This window comes from Alligator mississippiensis, chromosome 1 (genome assembly GCF_030867095.1).
Source record: "Alligator mississippiensis isolate rAllMis1 chromosome 1, rAllMis1, whole genome shotgun sequence".
Classification (NCBI taxonomy): domain Eukaryota; kingdom Metazoa; phylum Chordata; order Crocodylia; family Alligatoridae; genus Alligator; species Alligator mississippiensis.
The window spans coordinates 47,960,801-47,979,194 of record NC_081824.1 but is presented as its reverse complement, the minus strand read 5'-3'; the positions used below and the strand labels follow the sequence as shown (position 1 = coordinate 47,979,194).

The following is an 18,394-nucleotide window of genomic DNA, read 5'->3' as shown; positions in this document are numbered from 1 at the left end:
CACCTACTACAGTTTGTGAACAATAGATATTACAAGAAGCTTTGCCTTGTGCAAATGCGCGCACACACCCACACACACACACAACTCCCCTAATCTACCCTTTAGCCTCCATGGCCGCATCCACACGAGCAAGCATGTATCTGTTTCAGCATCTCAAACAAATTTTCAATGACACAGGAGGCATGCCACAAACGAAAAAATGTTCCCCATACTGCAACTATGCAGCATAGACTCTGATACCAGTATCAAAAGAAAACACACCAGAAAAAAAGCGGTGCAGGGAGCACTCCTACAGCATGCCTCGAAGCAACTGGAGGTTAGGTCCACCAAAGAGGCATTCTAGCACCTGTAGAGAGCATCTCTATGCCTGCTGCATGCCCCTGCTGCTCCAGCACTGGAGGAAATGGAAGCAGGGCATGGTTGGCAGCAGTGGCTCAGAGCTGGCTGAGATCCACGCTCTGTCCCCAGTAATCAAGGACATGGGGGAACTGTGTGTGGATATAGGGGGACTGTAAAGGTAAGGGGGACTGTGTGGGAGGGGTCCCCCACCTACCCCCCCCCCATGGCACACAGCCTCTACCAGCAGCAGCAGCCAACAGCAGGCCCTTGGGGTCCTCATGGTGTGCTGCCTGCAAAGCCCCCCAGTGACATGCAGCACCACCTGAGACCTGGGGGCTACACATGGAGCTGATCTGACACACACCTTCAAACAACATCTGGTCGGCTCCTGCTGCCAACCAGGGACACCATCAGGAGGCTCTGCCTGCAGCAGGCTATAAGCACCCCGAAAGCCCACTATTGCTGCTGCTGCTGGCAACAGGGGTTGTATGCCATGGGGAGGGGGGTTTACAGATGTGTGGCAGACGCTCTCCACAAACCCTACACTCACCCCCCCCCCCACAATACAACCACAAACCCCCCACCTACAAACCAACCCCCTAACCCCCTTCGGAAGGTAATTTGGCATCAATGCCATAGAACAAGATAACATAGCTCCCTTGAACCAGAGAATTGGTAATACACAACCAAAGAATTAACACCTGCTTCAATGTTGTGCTCAGAAGAGAGGAACTAAAAACTCAAAGGTAAGAAATCTCATATTTTTCATAAGTATCCCTTGTGAAAACAGCTGTCACATCCAGAATATCATTTTACATGGTAACACAGAGACAAGGAAATATCCTTGCAGTCAAACAGAAGCCAAAGCACTGAATTAATTCTTGAATAAAAATGGAAACCCCTCTTCTGTATATGGTATGACTGGAGACTCCTCCCACGGAGAGCAGGTTCCAAAGTCTCATTATTTGAGACAGGTTTCCTTGTTTAAAAAAAGTAAGATCTGGTGCACAGCAAGGACTTGCAGGTTAGTCTTGCAACCCAAAGAAAGCAGATTTCTTTTAATCCCCAGCTGTTTGAAGTTTCTTTTTAGGGAGATTAATAAGAGCATAGTTACTAGAGCTAACATAACTTCTTCCCAGTTTGATAGGTGTTGGGAAACAGTCCGCAGGGAACACAAGTCTGCTGGTAGGGAGCAAAAGGACAGTGGAAGGAGTGAGTGGGTAAAAGTGGGTTGAAACGACAGATGGAATTGACTGAGCTCGAGAGTTCACTGAGAGAACAGGTAGGTGTAGTGGCCAGATCAAAATATGTTGGACCCTTTCCCCGAGGTTAGTACAAGGATAAAGTTTGTATTGGTCCCCCAAAAAAATGTTTCTCATCATTCTGATGACCAGTTTGATGTTTAAAAGTTCATTTTACTAAGGCTTATAAAAAAGTGACTGCACATCCTGGGACTGCAATCTGAGTGCTTATGCATGGTACAGCGTGTTAGCAGGGGTTGCTGAAAAACAAACAGGTAGAGGTGGGTCCAGGTCAGACCTCAGGTACAGTCACCCCTCAAAATTATTTTGGTGGTGGAGGTGAACCTCTCTAGATATGGCAGCATAAGCTGATTCTTTACGCTGGTTCCTGGCAACAGTAAAAATCTTTCAGTGGAAAATCCCACAATAATTTGGTTTTCAGAACAGAATATGTAGAATCTGTGCTTTGCTGTGGTCAAACTGAATAGTGTATGGCAAGTCTTTGTTCTATTTAGAGTTATTTCCAAGAAATGTTTTGGCTCTTTTTATTTATTTCTGTGGACAGTTCTTAGGTTTTAAGTTCTTTTGGGCAAGTACCTTCTCATGTTTTTAAAGCACTTCAGCCTGCCATTGCTACAGTAAAAGAATATATTTTAATAATAGTAGTTGCAACTTGACATAGATATAAACGCAGTGGCCAGTTAATAATAAAAATATAAATAATGTCATTGGAGATCCCTGTTCGTGAAGACAAATTCTCAAAGTTCAATGACTTCATAGCACACGTAGGATCCATCTCTAAAATAATACTCTCAACTTGTAAGTGTGACTAGCACAATATTGTTTTGTTCCCTGTTTGCTTATAATAGTATAAAAGAGGCACTTCCCCCCCTTTTTTTAATATAAGGGTAACTAGAGTTGCAGAGTCTGATCATCCTGAAAGCAGGAGCTGAGAAGAAAAACAAAAGAAGTCATTAAAGTGTTAGGGTGGGGAATTATACAACTTCTGCCTTCTGGTCATTTCTTTAGCTCCCATAATACACACACAGGGCAGAATCCAGTTCAGTGAATTTGAACAATACCCTATCAATTGCAGATCAGCTGACTACCTATTGTAGCCTGTAGTAAAAATGTTACTTTAAATGTGGATTTCCCTGCCTTCACCACTCCCTCAAGCTTTTTCTCCTTTTGTTTTTTTCCCCAGGCAATCAGAACCTCACTCATGGCTGGGAAACCAAAGCTTTATTATTTCAATGGAAGGGGACGAATGGAATCAGTCCGATGGCTGCTGGCAGCTGCTGGGATTGAGGTTGGGTCTTCAGTCCTAAAGAAAACAAATGGCTTCAGACAGAATGTCTGGCTGAATTTATTCCAGAATTTTATTTATTTATTACAGAAAAAGAGCTCTGAGTCTTATGACTATAGAAGACAGGGTAGAAGACACTTCAATTTCTGCTTTGAACACAAGCAGGACTTTTTTTAATGGTCAAATTTAAGTAAATACAGTTACAAAAGTTTAAAACTATAAGCTGAACTGTGTTGTGCCTTTGCATGTCACCTATAGAATTAATGGCAGTTCACACACAAATATAGGAAAGATAGTTGTTGCGGAGTTTAAATTGAGAAAAAGTCATTTTAAAATTGGGTAAAATTTTACCCAAATCTACATTTCTAAAAATGTAGAAATAGATTTTATTTGTTGTTATTAAATATACTGCTTACTGACAGTATATTTAATACTGGATTCCTTCTGTAATTTGGAGTTGGATACTTCAGCAAAACATTTCATATAGCTGCTGTGGTTTGCTCAGAGACTCCCTCTGACACCAGAGAGCAAAAGCTCTTTTTTAGTGCAATTTTATTAGGAAGAATTGAAGGTTTTATAGAGCAGGTGAGAGGTGAACGCTATATTTCTAGAGCTTAAGTTTGGAAACAGAGGCACAAAGAACTCAATAGTTTTGACTAAGAAAAATCTGAAATGGTTTATCATCCCCAGTTGTTTTAAAAATATGCAGCTTCCGCTATCGTAATAGAGCTGAAGGTCTTATCAATGTGTTTATGATTCATGTAGTACCAGCCAGGCATAAGAACTGAGTGTAAGGCTTTTTAAATTTTCTTTCCCTAATCAGAAAGTCATTATCTTGACTTTTGTGTATTTAGCTCATAGCTTAGAAACAGAGGACTGGAACAGAATTGAGCCACTGAGTCCAGTCTTTTGCTGACATAGGCTACCATATTATATAATTCCATTCCAGGGATGGCAAGCTGGTCAATTAACCAGTCAAATATTGTCAGTTGACTGGTCAATCAAGTGCATTTTTGACCAGTCAAAGATTACAGCAATTTTACAAATAAACTACATTTTTTGTAGTTTTCTTGACAGAAATGTGATATTTTATTGTTTTTGACACATTTCTTAATCGAAAATTTGTGCTTTTCCCGTGTATTACTTGGATCTATTGGCAATTTTTTTACAATTTTTGACTGATATTTGACTAGTCACCATTTACTATTACTGCAATGTTTTGTGAGGCTCTACTTAGAATAAAAAATTATAAGGGAAGTTTGACCTGATGAAGATTTGTCAGATATTCTAAACAATACTCCTTTTCACTGTGTACTTCTTCTTGGTGGTCCAGGCCACAAAGCTAGGGAGAGTCAGGGTGACTTCCTTACTTGTCTCATTTGTGAACTGGTGACATGAGGTTTTCTATTTTAACCCTGACCCATAATTCCCAACACATTGTATGTAACCTACCTTTCTATGTTCTTCCATTCCCAGTTTGTAGAAGAGTTTCTGGAAACAAGAGAACAGTATGAAAAGCTACTGCAGGGTAAGGCTACAGTGACTTGGCCAGTTTTCTTTATTTTAGGATTGCTGTAAGTGTATTATATTAGCAAGGTATGTCTAATATTGGTGGACCTAGGATAGCCTATGTCTTGTTCCCAGCTCCTGTAGAGGATAGAAGGGAGGGAGGGATGCAGAGATCAGCAGTTGGAAAGGGAGCATTTGCATTCTGGATACTTCTGGATGTATCATTCTCCTGGGACTAAGTCAACAAGCAGGGTAAGAGCACCCTCATTTAGAACAATCAAGACTTCTTGTAGAAACTAGGTGTGTCTACACGAGATGCTAAACACACAGTAGCGTGCTGGGCAAAAACCCATGCTGATACACTACTACGCAGTAGTATTAGGCTTCTGCACAGTAAGCATCACTAAAAACCTGTGTGCCAGCACTACTGCACAGTAGTGCAAATTATTGTGCATTGATTTAGTACTTGCTTAACCAAGTACTAAACTTAATGCACTGTGTGGCAGTGCACTGGGGGTGCCTGCCACTTGCAACCAGTGGGTTGCGTACGGGGGGTATAGACCCCGGCCCCAGGAAGGGGGCGGTGATAGGTGCAACCAGAGGGTTGCGTGTGGGGTGCATAGACCCCGAGCCCCATTAAGCGGGGAGGTGTGTGGCACTGCACTGTGTGTGCCTGCCACTTGCAACCAGTGGGTTGCGTAGCCCCGGTGTGAGGGGGCGGTAGTGTGAGAGGCCCCAGTGTGAAGGGGGCCAGCGACGAGGAGCCCGAGAGGGGCCGTATATCGAGCCCGGTAGAAGGCCAGCACAACGATAGGCCTCGAGAGGGCAGGGTCCTGCGGTGGTCAGCCCGAAGGGGAGAGTACCCTCAACTGGCCCATGCTGGGGCCAGGACCAGAGAGGGTCAAAAGGGCCAGGGGCCCACCGCAAGGGACGCCCAAGAGCCGGAGGGCTGGGGTCCCGACTGGCCTTGAGGTGGGCCAGGGCAAGAGGCCAAAGGTTCCGGGGGAACCGCACCCGAGAGGGGAACATGGCTTCGGGAGGGCGAGGTAGCCCGGATGACGGCGGAGAGGCCACCTGATAGGAAGGATCAGAGAGGGGTCCTTTTAGGACGACTCTGGGGCCCAGTATGGAGCCGGTGATAGTGTTAACACTGAGATGCCTTCTGCGAGGCTTGGGCTGCGGTATTAGGGGAGGTCGGAGCCGCAGAGCGCCCCTGGCATCGGGGCATTACAATGGGCAGCCTCCCGCTTAATTGACATCGATATACGAATCAATTATCATCAAAGGCGTGGCGGGCGAGATAAGCGGGCGGTTGCCCAGAGACAGGCGGGCGGGCCACGAAGAGCTCGGCCCTGAGTAGGCCTGCTGTCACGGTGACAGGCGGGCGGGCCACAGAGTTCGGCCCCAGGAGGCCCCCTGTCACACACTGTAACCACAGTGCATTAATGAATGTGTAGATGTGCCCACTGTGAACTAGAGCTGACTGGTTAAAATAGTTAAAATTAGAGAATAAAGAGATATTTTAGTAGTTGCAGCAGCAGCTGGTGCTCTGATATGCTTGGTAACTGAGAGTCATGCTTTATAACAGGGGTGGGTAACCTGTGGCACATGTGCCACGAGTGGCATGGGCAACCTGTGTGACATGCAGCAGATTAGGGTGGGGATAGGCAGCATCACAGCTGAGGGGGAAGGGAGCAGAAAACAGAGCAACAGATCAGGCAGGAGCACAGGCAGGGGAAGAAAATGGGAGCGGCACTCCAGGAGCACATGGGACTTGGTTTTGGGCACTCCTGCCAAAAAGGTTGGCTCCCATGGGGTTATATTATGGGAATATAAAAGAGTATTTTCATAAAGAGTTAAGACATCTGTTAATAAGGGGTTACCTACTTAAATATCCAAAAGTTCATGTAACAAAATTGTTCCAGCTTTAACTCCGATCCAGTTCCTCTATATCACTACAGGCTTGCTCACACGTAGCATTTAGTGCAACAGCTGCTACATGCTCTCCTTTTGAAGCTGCTCCAAGTGAATGTTTGCCTGTGCCCTAGATCAGGGTCAGCAGCATATGGCCTGTGGGCTAGATTCAGCCTATGGAGCTATTAGATCCACCCCATGGAGCTGGGAAGCTTTGGTAGTATTCTGGAGGTGCAGAGCTTCCCCTCTGCTGCAGCAAACAGGCAGGGAGAAGCGGTGGCAATAGCTGGGTCCTAGCACTGGCCTGTTTTTGACCCAAGCTGAGACATTCCAGCCTGCCACTAGAAAACACTGTCAAGTGCCTTGGTTGTTCATGGCCTCTAATAAAACCATATCCTAATGTGATTTATAATCCTCAATAGCTCAAACTGCAACATACTTGGAACATTTCTCAGTACTGTATAAACTCTCCTTGATAAAATTGTGGCATAGTCTTTTTCAAGCATGTTAAAGATACCACTAATCCATTTTTGTTTAGCCAGATGCTCTTTCCCACAACCAGTAATAATGCTTTATTAATTACACATTATATGCTAGAATGTCAGTGTCTCTGCAATACATAAATATATTGGGACCCAGCTCTCATCTTGAAGCAGCATTGTGTACCTCATGGACATATATAGGTGAAGGTGTAGGACCAAAACAGTTGCCTACAAATTATGCCTCTTGGTTCCAGTGTGATGCTATAGGCTTTGAGTGACTTGATGCTATTTCTTTTCTTCCCAAAGATGGAGCCCTGTTGTTCCAACAAGTGCCCATGGTAGAAATCGATGGGATGAAGATGGTGCAGACCAGAGCCATTCTTGGCTACATAGCAGCAAAACACAACCTTTATGGGAAGAACCTGAAGGAGAGAGCCCTGTATGGTATTAATAACTCACTCTAATGCAAATGTGTTAATTCCAAAGTACACGAGTTTAAGATTAGGAAATGAAGATGACCCCTCTCAGGTCAAATGTTGGAGTGGTAGAATCCCATTTCCCAGATTTGGACAAGAACATCAGGTTAAATTTTTGTGCCATTGTTCCTTTATTGAGTGCGATAGGATTCAAAGATTCTAATGAAGTCAAGTGCCAAATTCTTACTGAGTTCAATGAGATCTGAGCAGCTTTGAAAAATTTCACTGTATGAGTTGGACATCTTGTTTGGAAGATGACAGCCCCAGCAACTTAATGCTACTTGGCACAGTACAAAGAGAGACTCTCCCTGCCATGTCCTGCAAGTTGCCCGTTAGGGGTGCACACCTGCATTTGGAGGTGTGGAACCTAGGTATTTTAGTGTGGTTCTTTGCTCTCACAAACATTTTGTCTATGGCAAGCAAACTGTAGGATCAAGGTTCATGTAATCAATGCCGCTTTCTGTAGCATTTTTCCAAGAAAAAATTCTCTCACAAATAGCAACTAGCTAGGACATTGTTTAGCTTGTGAGAACTGGCAATTCCAACCCAAAGGGTTGCATGTATTCTGTAACAGTTGCCCCTTTTCTTAATATACATATGTGAAACCTTATTACATATAGGGTAATATATATTGCCCTACATATTAATATCTCTTCCCTATATTATATATAGGGAAGAGAAAGAATAGAAGAAAATGTTGTGACAGAACAAAAGATATTAAATGTGTTGCCTTTTTATTCAGTAAGAAATATGATTCTATGAGTTAGTGTACAATGCCCTCTAAAAATAGACAGACTTGAAGACTCTGTACAAATATTAATCAGTATTTCCTTACAAACATGATGAGAAGTGACAAGGTCAGTGCTCAGAGCAGACATTAACAAAAGATTCCTTTTTTTCCCCCTTCAAAGGTAAGTAGTTTAAAATAAACCTGGTGTCAGGCTACAACCCCATGTCTCAACTGTATTCCTACAGGCATCTCTCTGGTCATTAGAAGAATTTCAAAACTGTTCTGAGAAAGAAATGCTGTAGGCATGCTGAAAGCATAACTCTTTCATCTTGAAGCCTTGATTTTAGTAAGAGAGAATCCTACATCTGTGTAGGGAGGCTGAACTAGATGATCCTTGAAGTTCCTTCCAACTCTTTTGTTTGATAAAATTCATTTCCTAGGACTTGCTTTTCCAGTGCTGATAGGGCATAACAGAAAAAATGAATCATCCAGCATACAGCCTAACAGCATTCCAGGGCAAAGTGGAGGTTCGACTGTTACAAGACTTGGTTAAGAATTAAAGGAGAGTAATGTAGTTCATTTCAATCAACATGGGCTTATCCAGCCTGGATCTTCAAAAATATCAAGTTAGTTTGACAAGTTACTTGACAAAACAATAGCATCAGTATTACATTGCTGTAAATCATGTAACACAGATACCACACAATGGCCACATCCCCTTTAGCAGAGGCGTGCAGTTGCCACAGGGGAAAAAAGCAGCAGCAAAAGTTTGTGCTGCTGCTTTTTGCCCCAGTGCATGCCCTGCACATGGGGTTAGCATGGAGAAGAATGCTCTGGGTGGGGCTGGGAAAGCTGGGGCCAGCAACTGGGCTGTCCCTAGCAACCATACCTGGGGTCCTGGGGACCTCTCAGAGCTCCAGTGGCAGCAATCTGGGGGCATGGAGCCTGGCTGGCAGCCAGAGCATGGCTGTGGCTGGCCCGGCTCTGGTTTCAAGTGGCGCATGCTGCCACCACATGTGCCAGCCTGCTTTTTCCTGGCACGGGTTTTTTGACACTGGAATCTCCCAGTGTAAAAAACCCCTGCTGTACCGCAAATTAGCAGTGCGGTGCTAGAGCCCTGGGAGGCCCTCGGGACCCCAGATAAGGCTTTTGGGACCATCCCAGGGGCTGGCTTCAGTCTCTCCTACCCCACCTGGAGCACTTTTTCTCATGCTAACTCTACGTGTAAGGGCATGCAGCAAGGCAAAAAGCAGTGGCATAAATTTGTGCTGCTGTTTTTCTCTCTGATGGCAACCACATGCCCCTGCTCTTGGGGATGCATCCAATATGGTGCACACTACCTGGATTTAAAACTAGTCAAGTGAGAGGTATAGAAATGTGATTATAAATGGAGAATCATCACTGAGCATGTTTTTAATGGGATCTCACCTCATTTGAATCTTGGCCTTTGTCCAACTCACGTATTTATTAAATGATGATCCTTAACAAACAAAACAAAAATAATGTTAAAGCAATGTTGCATAGATGTTGGAGGCACAAATAATAACTAGGACTGTGACAGATCTGGATCAGTTGGCAAACTAAGTTCAAGGAAGCCTTCCAATTTGACCAAATAAAAGGTCCTAGAATCTATGGATAAAGAATGATGGACATGCTTATAGGATTAGAGGGGCTCCATCCTCTGGAGCAGTGGTGCTAAAAAGAATTGGTAGATGATTGCCTGAATACAAGCTTCTAGTGTGACATTGTCATTCAAAGGGCTAAAGGGATGCTTGGATGTAAAACAGTGGATTTTTTAATATGAAGGTCATATTACCCATGCATTAGTATTTGGCACTATTGCAACCTCTACTGGATAACACGATGTACTTTTGGTGTTTATGTATGAGTCATTTGATTCTGGATTCCACTTCTTGGCTCTGCTGCATAGGTAGGAGTAATTTAATGCCTGTACTAATGATTCAGATTCCCTCTTGTTGCTTGTCCTTTTCATCACACTGACTTGTACACCTATACCCACACTGTTCAGTATCATGCCTGCCCAAAGAATGTGGAAAGAATAGGAGCCTGTTTCTTCTCACCACAAGAGGGGCACAGAACACTACCTTATACTGTGGTTGCTAGTCTGTGTTTAGGTCCCTGCTGTCACATCCTGGGTTCTGCATGCTACCCATGCATATTAAAGTTAGCACATCTCTACCTGCCTATGCTACAATCATACCTCCATCTTCCTGGGTGGACACATCCACAAATAGTCCTCTCTCAGGAGTCTGAACCAAGGACAAGTGTTCCTTTGCCCTAGGACCAATCACATGGACATAGGTTTTACTATATTTGACTATGTCTATCCAAGATGGAACTTGGAAAAGCCAGAAAAATGCTCATGTTGGAAAATGTCTACAGTCCTGACATGCCTTATGAGAAATATATATAATATAATATAATGTCTGTAGAAGCTGGGAACTGTCTAATATGGCAACAGAAGGGGAATTTGGGGCCCATTTGTAGAATCACCATGTTTATCATAGAAAATAATGATCTTTTTTGGTGTGTTTGCACGGAGTGAGCACAGAGCAGGATGTGGAGAATCAGTGAGAGAGAGCATGGAGCAGGGTGAAGGGAAGATGGAAGATCCTATAAGATTCAAAATTATTTAAACTGGAACCTTTTCCCAGACCCATGCAATTGTCTTGGGTTTTTCTGTACTTGCTTTTCTAGCTACAGGCCAGTCTCTAATAGGTGCCAGAAGGGGGCAGTTCAGAACTGAGGCCAAAGAATCTCCTGTAGGATCCAGCAGTCGATTTTCCATGCCCTGTGAAAGAGACACATTAGAAGTTGCATAGTTAAATAGCTTTGCTGCTGTCTGCAGTAGCAAGGATTCCTTCTCTATGTGCACAGGAGATATAATTCAGTCAGGTATGTTGGCCTAGAGGGAAAAAGAGGTATTAGCGAAACTACTGAGAGTGGGGGAATGGACATTGGTCCTTAACAGTCAAAATACATCTTGGTAGACTAGGGCTCTCCTCTGACATCTACAATAGTGCTGCTAAAGCTTATGTTGATAGGGTAATAGCAGAATAGAAACAACAGCATTGCTGTTTTATATATTATATACAAAATAACAGATGCAGGCAGGCAGATGAAACACTCCCCTTAGCAAGGCTCTTCATTTATATTAAAAATAATAAAAGCTGTGTCACAGGGTGCACAGGTGGGTGGTGAGTAATTTTGGGGGGAGAGGGGGGCATAGATATTTCCCGAAACTGGACTTCATGTTTGGTTTCTGTCAACAACTAATAACAAGCTATGTTCATTTGTAAAATGTACATAAATGTAAGTGACATGGTGTTCAATATAAGATAGGCTTCATGTTTTTGAGTTTGCATAATAGGTCATCAAGTTGATTTATTGATATGTGCAACTACTTTGATTAGTTAATAGCTAGTTCATATTAAGAAATCTTGTTGGGAGACACTGGGCCCATGCTAATATGCTAATGCACAGTAGTATTAGTCTACTATGCATTAAGTGCCACACAAAGCATGCAATCATGCTAATGTGCAGTAGCCTACTGCACATTTATTTAGTACTTGATTATACAAGTACTAAATTTAATACGTAGTAGGCACTGCACGTTAATGAACATGTAGATGTGCCCATTGAGCAATGTTAAACTCACACAATAGCCAGTTGCATTCTAAAGGAAAAAAACGCCTAAAGAGCTGCAGACTTTGGTAGAGGCTAGGGAGATTTGTTGAAATGGGAAAAGGAAAATCTAGTATATTCCCTAAGAACAAGCAGCACAGCAGTATGAAGGACTTGGGGTTCTGGGGAACTCAGAGAGGACACACCTACATGTTCATTAATTTGCTGTAATTATGGCACATTACGTTCAGAACCTGTAATAACAGGTACTAATTTAGTGCTCCATAATTGGTGCTACTGTGCATTAGCACAGATTAACACTTTTTTGTGATGCTTAATGCACATTCAACTAAATCTACTGTGCATTAGCACATTAGCTCACTTTCTGCATGATGCATTAATGCACAGTAGACTTGGTCTAATGCGCATTTAGGTTTTGTGCAGACACACCCACAGTTTGTCATGAGTTGATTGATCACACAAAATTAAATTCTGTAAAAATCGGTTCAGTTATTCTAAGGAAGAATGAAAAGCTGAAAATATTGTTTTTCTCTGTTTTCTTCAGGATTGACATGTATGTGGAAGGGACAAGAGATCTGATGGACTTGATCAGAGTCCACCATAAATTTTCATCTGAGGAACAGGAGAAAAATCTGGCTTTAATAAATGAAAGGGCTACAGCCAGGTACTTCCCAGTTTATGAAAAGGTGATTTCATGTTTTAAAGTTGTTTAATAATACTAGGAGAAAAGAAAGGACAGTTAACTGAATAAATTTAATTAATTCAATATGGAGCTGGAGGCAGAGCTGGAACTGCTGCTGTTGCTGCTTGACCAGGGATGGGGCTGCTGCTGCCTGGCAAGGGAGTCCAGGCAGCCAGGGGGACTATTTGGGGGACAGGGGTGGGGTGAAATGGGGGCAGCCAGCAGAGAGGGAAGCAGGAGGGGGTGGACCTTGCTCCCCCCTTGCCCCTCCCATTGCTTGCACCCAGGCACCACCGCATTGGGTGGGGGGAAGAGGCAGGGAGGAACACAAATTTAAGATGACTCTTCAATAAGTAGATTCTATACATGGAGAATTTTAACAATTTTATTATTTGGGTGTTGTGACCTCTGATAATATGGTAGATAACCTAACTATGTAAAAACCATTAAAACATAACTCTTATATTCATACTTGTCCTTAATGTTTTTAATTGAATTTAACCATAGTATAATAACCATAGTATAACCATAGTATTTGCAAAATTTCCCTTGTATTCTGTAGGTTTTAAAAGATCATGGAACAGAGTTTCTAGTTGGAAACCAACTCACCTGGGCAGATGTCCAACTGATTGAAGCTATACTGATGGTAGAAGAGAAAGTGTCCACAATTCTCTCCAAATTCCCACTATTACAGGTAAGGAATACCTGGAATCCAATGTAATCACTGTCAGCAGACTTTACTGTGCAACCTTAGTGCCTTCAAAATGACCACATTAAGACCAAGAGATAAAGGGGATGGTCCTGCTTTGAGCAGAGGGTTGGACTAGATCAGTGGTTCTCAACTTTTTGCATACCAGGACCCATTTGCCAAGATCAATGGCTTGTCCTGACCTATACCCCATGGCCCTGCTGGTGCCTGACCCAGAGTCCCCTGCCCCCCTGGGCCATGCTGGGCCTCTCACTCCTGACCTGCAGTCCCCTGCCCACAACCCTGCAGGAGGGTACCCTGACTGCCCCATCCCGCTTGGGCCAAAGCACAAGCAGTGAGGGCTGCCTTTGTTCCAATCCCTGAGCAGCAAGTGCGGGCCCCTTTATGGTTGGGCACTGGCCCTGGACCACTGGCCCAGGCACACAGCTCCCCGCTGCAAACTGCCCCCATCCCCTTCTCCCTACTCCCTCTGCCCTGTCACAGCCCTGTGCCCAGTCACCTTCCCCAGCACTTGCAGGCATACACCCCAGCTCTCGGGACAGTCCCCTAGACCTCCAACCCCCCATACCTTATACACTTACCTGTTTCCAGCAGCTGGGGCTGCTCCCATGCTTGCAGACGCATGTGTGCCTGCTGCCTCCAATCATCCCAAGCAATCTGCAAGGGGAAACTCACACATTCATGGATTTTCCTGGGACTTGCTTGTGACCCTTTCAAATATTCTTGCAACTCACTTTTGGGTCACCACCCACCAGTTGAAAAACACTGGACTAGATGACCTCCTGGGGTCACTTCCAAACCTCATTTTCTATGATTCTATAATGTTTGTTTTGTTTCATTGTCATTAGAAGACACGGAAATGCACAGCTGGGCTAATGCTATTCACCATTCATTTCATATGTAAGCTGAAGTGAAAACCAGTTCACTCAGAAATTAGACTAACCATGTTTTATGTATGCAGTCCCTGTAAGAGAGAAGGTCAAAAGCGTCTCTTCCCCCTGTCTCATAACAAAAGAACAAGGATATTACAATCAAATTAAGAGGTGACACATTCAAAATTAATTATGTAACTAAAATGCTTTAACACAAGGCATAATTAGACTGTGGAACTTTTTGCTCTGAAAGGTCATTTAAACAAGAACTAGAAATATTGAAAAAGGAATTGGACATTTATATAGATAGCAACTCCATCTAGAATTATAATAGCTAATATTAATAATTCTTGAAAAATATTAAATCTCATATTTCAGGGCATAGGCAACTATAACTGTTAGAAACAAGAATGAGCCCTAATAAGTGGAAAAAATTCTTCTGTGTCAGTCCACTGAAGCCTTCCTGCGAAGTGTTTGGTTCCAGCCATTGTTGGAGAGAATGCTGAAATAAATGGACCTTGAGTCTCATCCAGTATGACAGTTTCTGTATACTACCCTTTGAAGGCAATATATTCTCCAGCCCATGGGCAAGTCCAGAACGGAGGCAAAGAGTCTCTAGACACACCCCAGTCAGTTGTGTGGTGCATGTACCTTGCGCTTTTTGAGCTCACTGGCATGTCAGTGAAGCTCTTAGCAGAGCTCTGCCTGTCTCCTGTACTTACCAGCTGAACCATCTAAGCTCTGACCAGGACCCCCTGCTTTTGCACAGATGTGGAGCGGGGGGGGGGGCTTGAATCCAGTGGCAGGGGAAAAGGAGGGTTTAAACGATTCACCTCCTGGGCACTAGAGCTGCATAAAAGCAAGGGCTGCAGCCAGATCCTGCACCAATCAATGAGTAAATACAGAGGGTGCCTATCAGGGTTTGCAGGGCGGGTATTTTAATTAGAGCGGTTCCTGGAGAGCCAGTCTACTTAAAATGTTTTACCATTATGCATATTAAGCCCCCACAGGTTTAAAAAATGATCGTGGGATGCTTTATCTAAACCTCACTTACCTCACTAGATAAAGTGCCCCAGTAGCTATTTTTAAACCCATACATGTGACAATGAGGCCATGCTGAAGCATTCTAATTAGAATGTGGAGCAAACTTGATTAATCGAGTCTGCTCTGACACATTTTAATTAGAATATGAAGCAGCACATGTACAGGCAGCCTGAGAGTGCAGGGCACATGGGGAGCTCCAGCAGGAGGTATGCTGACTTGCCACTGAGCTCAGAGAGTTCATTGCCCTTTCTCTGCACAGCTGAAAGGCGAGGGTGCAGTGGCATTGCTGTCCCTTCTTAGCATCTGTCCCTGCCCCTGTCTTCTGGAGATATTGGACAATGAAAGGCACAAATGGCTAGAAAGAAGAACATTTTTAAAAGAAATATTATTACGTTAAAAATTGTTTCCTATCTCCATATCTACTTGGAAAAGAATGGGATAGATGCATCTCTCATCCAGAATCTCATTAACTGGAGCTCAGCCAGATTCCAGACATGTATCTTAAATAGTTTTTGCAAAAAATGTCAATGATTCTTCAAAATTGTACTATTTCCCATTTTAGGATTTTAAAACAAGAATGTGTAACATCCCTACAATTAAGAAGTTTCTGCAACCTGGCAGCCAGAGGAAACCACCACCTGATGAAAGTTATGTAGTGACTGCAAACAGAGTTTTCAATAGAAAATAAAAGCTGGGTTCCATTTACTGAGGTGATTCACAGAAATGATCCTTTGGGAAGGGAGAGTTTTGTATTTAGCAGTGTACAGAATGGACACTTAAATGCAGATGTCAAATGAAAGCATACAAAATAGTCTTTTAAAAAGCATGTTTGAAAGAGAAATCCACAGCTAGAACATTATTCACAAATACTATTTGAAACTATAACATGCTGTGAAAAATATGTTGGATAAAGTTAGATTAGTAAATAAATAACTTTAAAAATGGAAAAATATATTCAGATTTGAATGAATGATGTCTCATTGCTCTTGTTTCAATGCAACTTTTTATGATGATTTTAAAAGCTAAGCCAATAGAAGAGAGAGGAAATATTTTATACTTTAATATGGGATCAAAATATATATTGAAAAACTGGGAATCTTCAAATTCCACTAGAATAGAAAGACTAGGAATTGAACTGGGTTAGACAAGAAAAAATGGAATAAACCTAATTTTGGTCTATCAAGGATTTTAGATAGAGATAATTTTACCTCAGAAAATATATATTTTAAAAAAAGCATCCAATCCTCAAACATTTTGAAAAATAGTAAAAATATGACATCACATTTTTAAATCAAATCAACAACCAAGCCAATCTCACTTTTCCAATATTTTGCTATTTTTCATTAAAGTTGTTTTTCCCTCTATTGAAAATTGGGAAATGTTTGTGACTATTAATTATAACAATGTACACAGCTGCTATCCCTGTTATGTTAGAGACTTAGAAGGAACTCTGCCACACACCATAAACTAACTAGCAGGGTAAATGTTTCTTCTATAAATCACATCAAAACAGGTGTTTGTTACTGAGGTCATTATGTCACTGTTTTACATTGTCCTCAGAAGCTTGCTAAGTTGTCCAGGGAGTATCAGCCCACCCAACTTTGATCCTGCAGCAAGCAATACCTTGTACCCCATCCTTAGAGATGGGAAGGATATTTGATCAGATGAACAAGCTGCCCAGCTCCCTACCAGGCTGTTTGGTGCTTTTTGACCATCAGAGGCTGGTACAAAAAGAATTCCGTGGACTTCCCCAAGGCAACACCTTGTAAGAAGTGTAAACAGCGACACGTGGGAGCTTTACGTACCAGCTTTGCTTTCCACCTCTCTTGCTCTGTGCATTGTAAATAAATTTATCCTTGTCAATAGGACCCGAATAAGGTTTATTCACCTCTTGAATCCCACTTGTGCCCTTTCAAAGCACTTCCGACCTCAAGCCCAAGAATCCGAACTGTAATACACATTTAATAAAAGAAACTTGTCACCCTCAATACTGTAGAGCAGTGGTTTTCAACCTTTTTTCATTTGCAGACCCCTACACATTTTTAATGAAATAATGGACCCCTTTGAATTGTAAGAGTGGGTATTCACATACTTTTGATTGATCCCAGTCATCTTTCACAGACCCCTTAGGCCTGTTTAAGAAGTTCTTGGAGCACCTGGCCCTTGCTGTGCAACAGCTTGGTTTCAGTCTATGAGTAGTTCTCATTCCTACGATTTCCCTGGTGCCTGCTTCTGCTTTCCTGCCCAGGTATCTAGTCCCTGAACTTCAGAACCCCAGTTTGACTTTGGCTCATTTCCTGGCATCCACTTTTGGTAACCCCTCTTACTCAGTGTGTGAATCCCAGTTTGACTTCAGCTTTCACCTTGATTAGGGTCACTGGTAACACCCCGGCTCTAACCACTAAGCCTAATCCGTCTGTGGACCCTGACAGATCTATCATCTTAAAAAGAGATCAAGCAAGAGACCAGAAACCCTAGCAGAAAGCAGGATTGCCCTAAGAAAGGTTGATTAGTAGACTGGCCATTAAAAAGAGAGATGATTGTTAACTCCTGTGAAGAACGATTGGTCATGAACTCAGACCATTGACTCCCTAAACTGCCTGAATAGTAATACCAAAGCTGCTACACTGTGGAGCAGTGAAAGGTACTTCTATCTCGGGCAAAAAATAGGCTTCCCTGATTATTTTTCAGGAGCAAAGGTGTGTGCTGTATGCAAGAAAATATGGTAAATTATAACTTAAAAATAAACTAAAGGATTTGGCATATTTGAGAATCTGAATGGTTTTAGAATCGCCTCACAAAAGGCTGCGATGGAAAATTAAATAACCACAGGTCAAAGGGAAAATGTTGTTTTAGAATGAAACATGATTCAGCAATAGTAATTAAGAACAAGACATCTACTCCGAGGAATGCAGAGAAGATAAATGTGGGCTGCCACTGAACTTGACCTCCAAATTACAGTTACTTAATGATTTGCATGAGGGAATGGGGAAGGAATGAGTGAAAACTTTTGTTGATTGCATTGCAAAAGTTATGGACTAACAGTTTCCAGGCACCATTGGTGCCTCATTTGCACTGAATTGGAACAGTACTCTCCTTTCTCATCTGCCCTCGTGCCAGGCATGGGCCAGTTGGCATCCTTCCTCCTTCCCGTTTCTATAGCCTTATATTTACCTTCACCATAGCTTTATTTTGTTCATTTTTCTCCAGTCTTCACTTCTTTCCTTCTTTCTTTCTTTCTATTTCCACACTGATCAAAGTCCTTTGAGTATGTATGTTGCCAGGGGAATTCTGTTCTTAAAGCTCTGAGGAGCAGTACAAAGAATAGGTATTAGGTGCATCAGTGGAAAAACCCAGTCGAGTCAAGAGGAGGGAAAAAAAAGAGTTTTAATCACATGATATCTATCTATATTTATCTAGTCTG

The 18,394-nt window shown here is 42.7% G+C and overlaps 1 protein-coding gene across 2 annotated transcripts; it reads left to right on the top strand.

Annotated features, from left to right (window-relative positions):
• Window positions 1-1,282: 1,282 nt before the first annotated feature.
• LOC102557849 (glutathione S-transferase A4) lies at window positions 1,283-16,958 on the top strand. 2 transcript variants are annotated; one of them, XM_006262426.2, is made up of 7 exons: window positions 1,283-1,363; window positions 2,785-2,889; window positions 4,363-4,414; window positions 7,098-7,230; window positions 12,208-12,349; window positions 12,908-13,039; window positions 15,533-16,958. In XM_006262426.2, the coding sequence occupies exons 2-7, from the start codon at window positions 2,803-2,805 to the stop codon at window positions 15,656-15,658; spliced, it is 672 nt and encodes a 223-aa protein (XP_006262488.1). In that variant the 5' UTR covers window positions 1,283-1,363; window positions 2,785-2,802; the 3' UTR covers window positions 15,659-16,958. The 2 variants fall into 2 exon arrangements, with proteins under 2 accessions (XP_006262488.1, XP_019356142.1); XM_019500597.2 differs by lacking the exon at window positions 1,283-1,363 and adding an exon at window positions 1,390-1,621.
• The last annotated feature ends 1,436 nt before the right edge of the window (window positions 16,959-18,394 follow it).

Excerpts from the sequence above, each read along its gene's own strand:
- LOC102557849 (XM_019500597.2), top strand. The coding sequence starts at position 1,583 with ATGGAATTGACTGAGCTCGAGAGTTCACTGAGAGAACAG. Across the intron at positions 4,415-7,097 it reads GTATGAAAAGCTACTGCAGG|ATGGAGCCCTGTTGTTCCAA; the intron begins GTAAGGCTACAG and ends TTCTTCCCAAAG. Across the intron at positions 7,231-12,207 it reads AACCTGAAGGAGAGAGCCCT|GATTGACATGTATGTGGAAG; the intron begins GTATGGTATTAA and ends TGTTTTCTTCAG.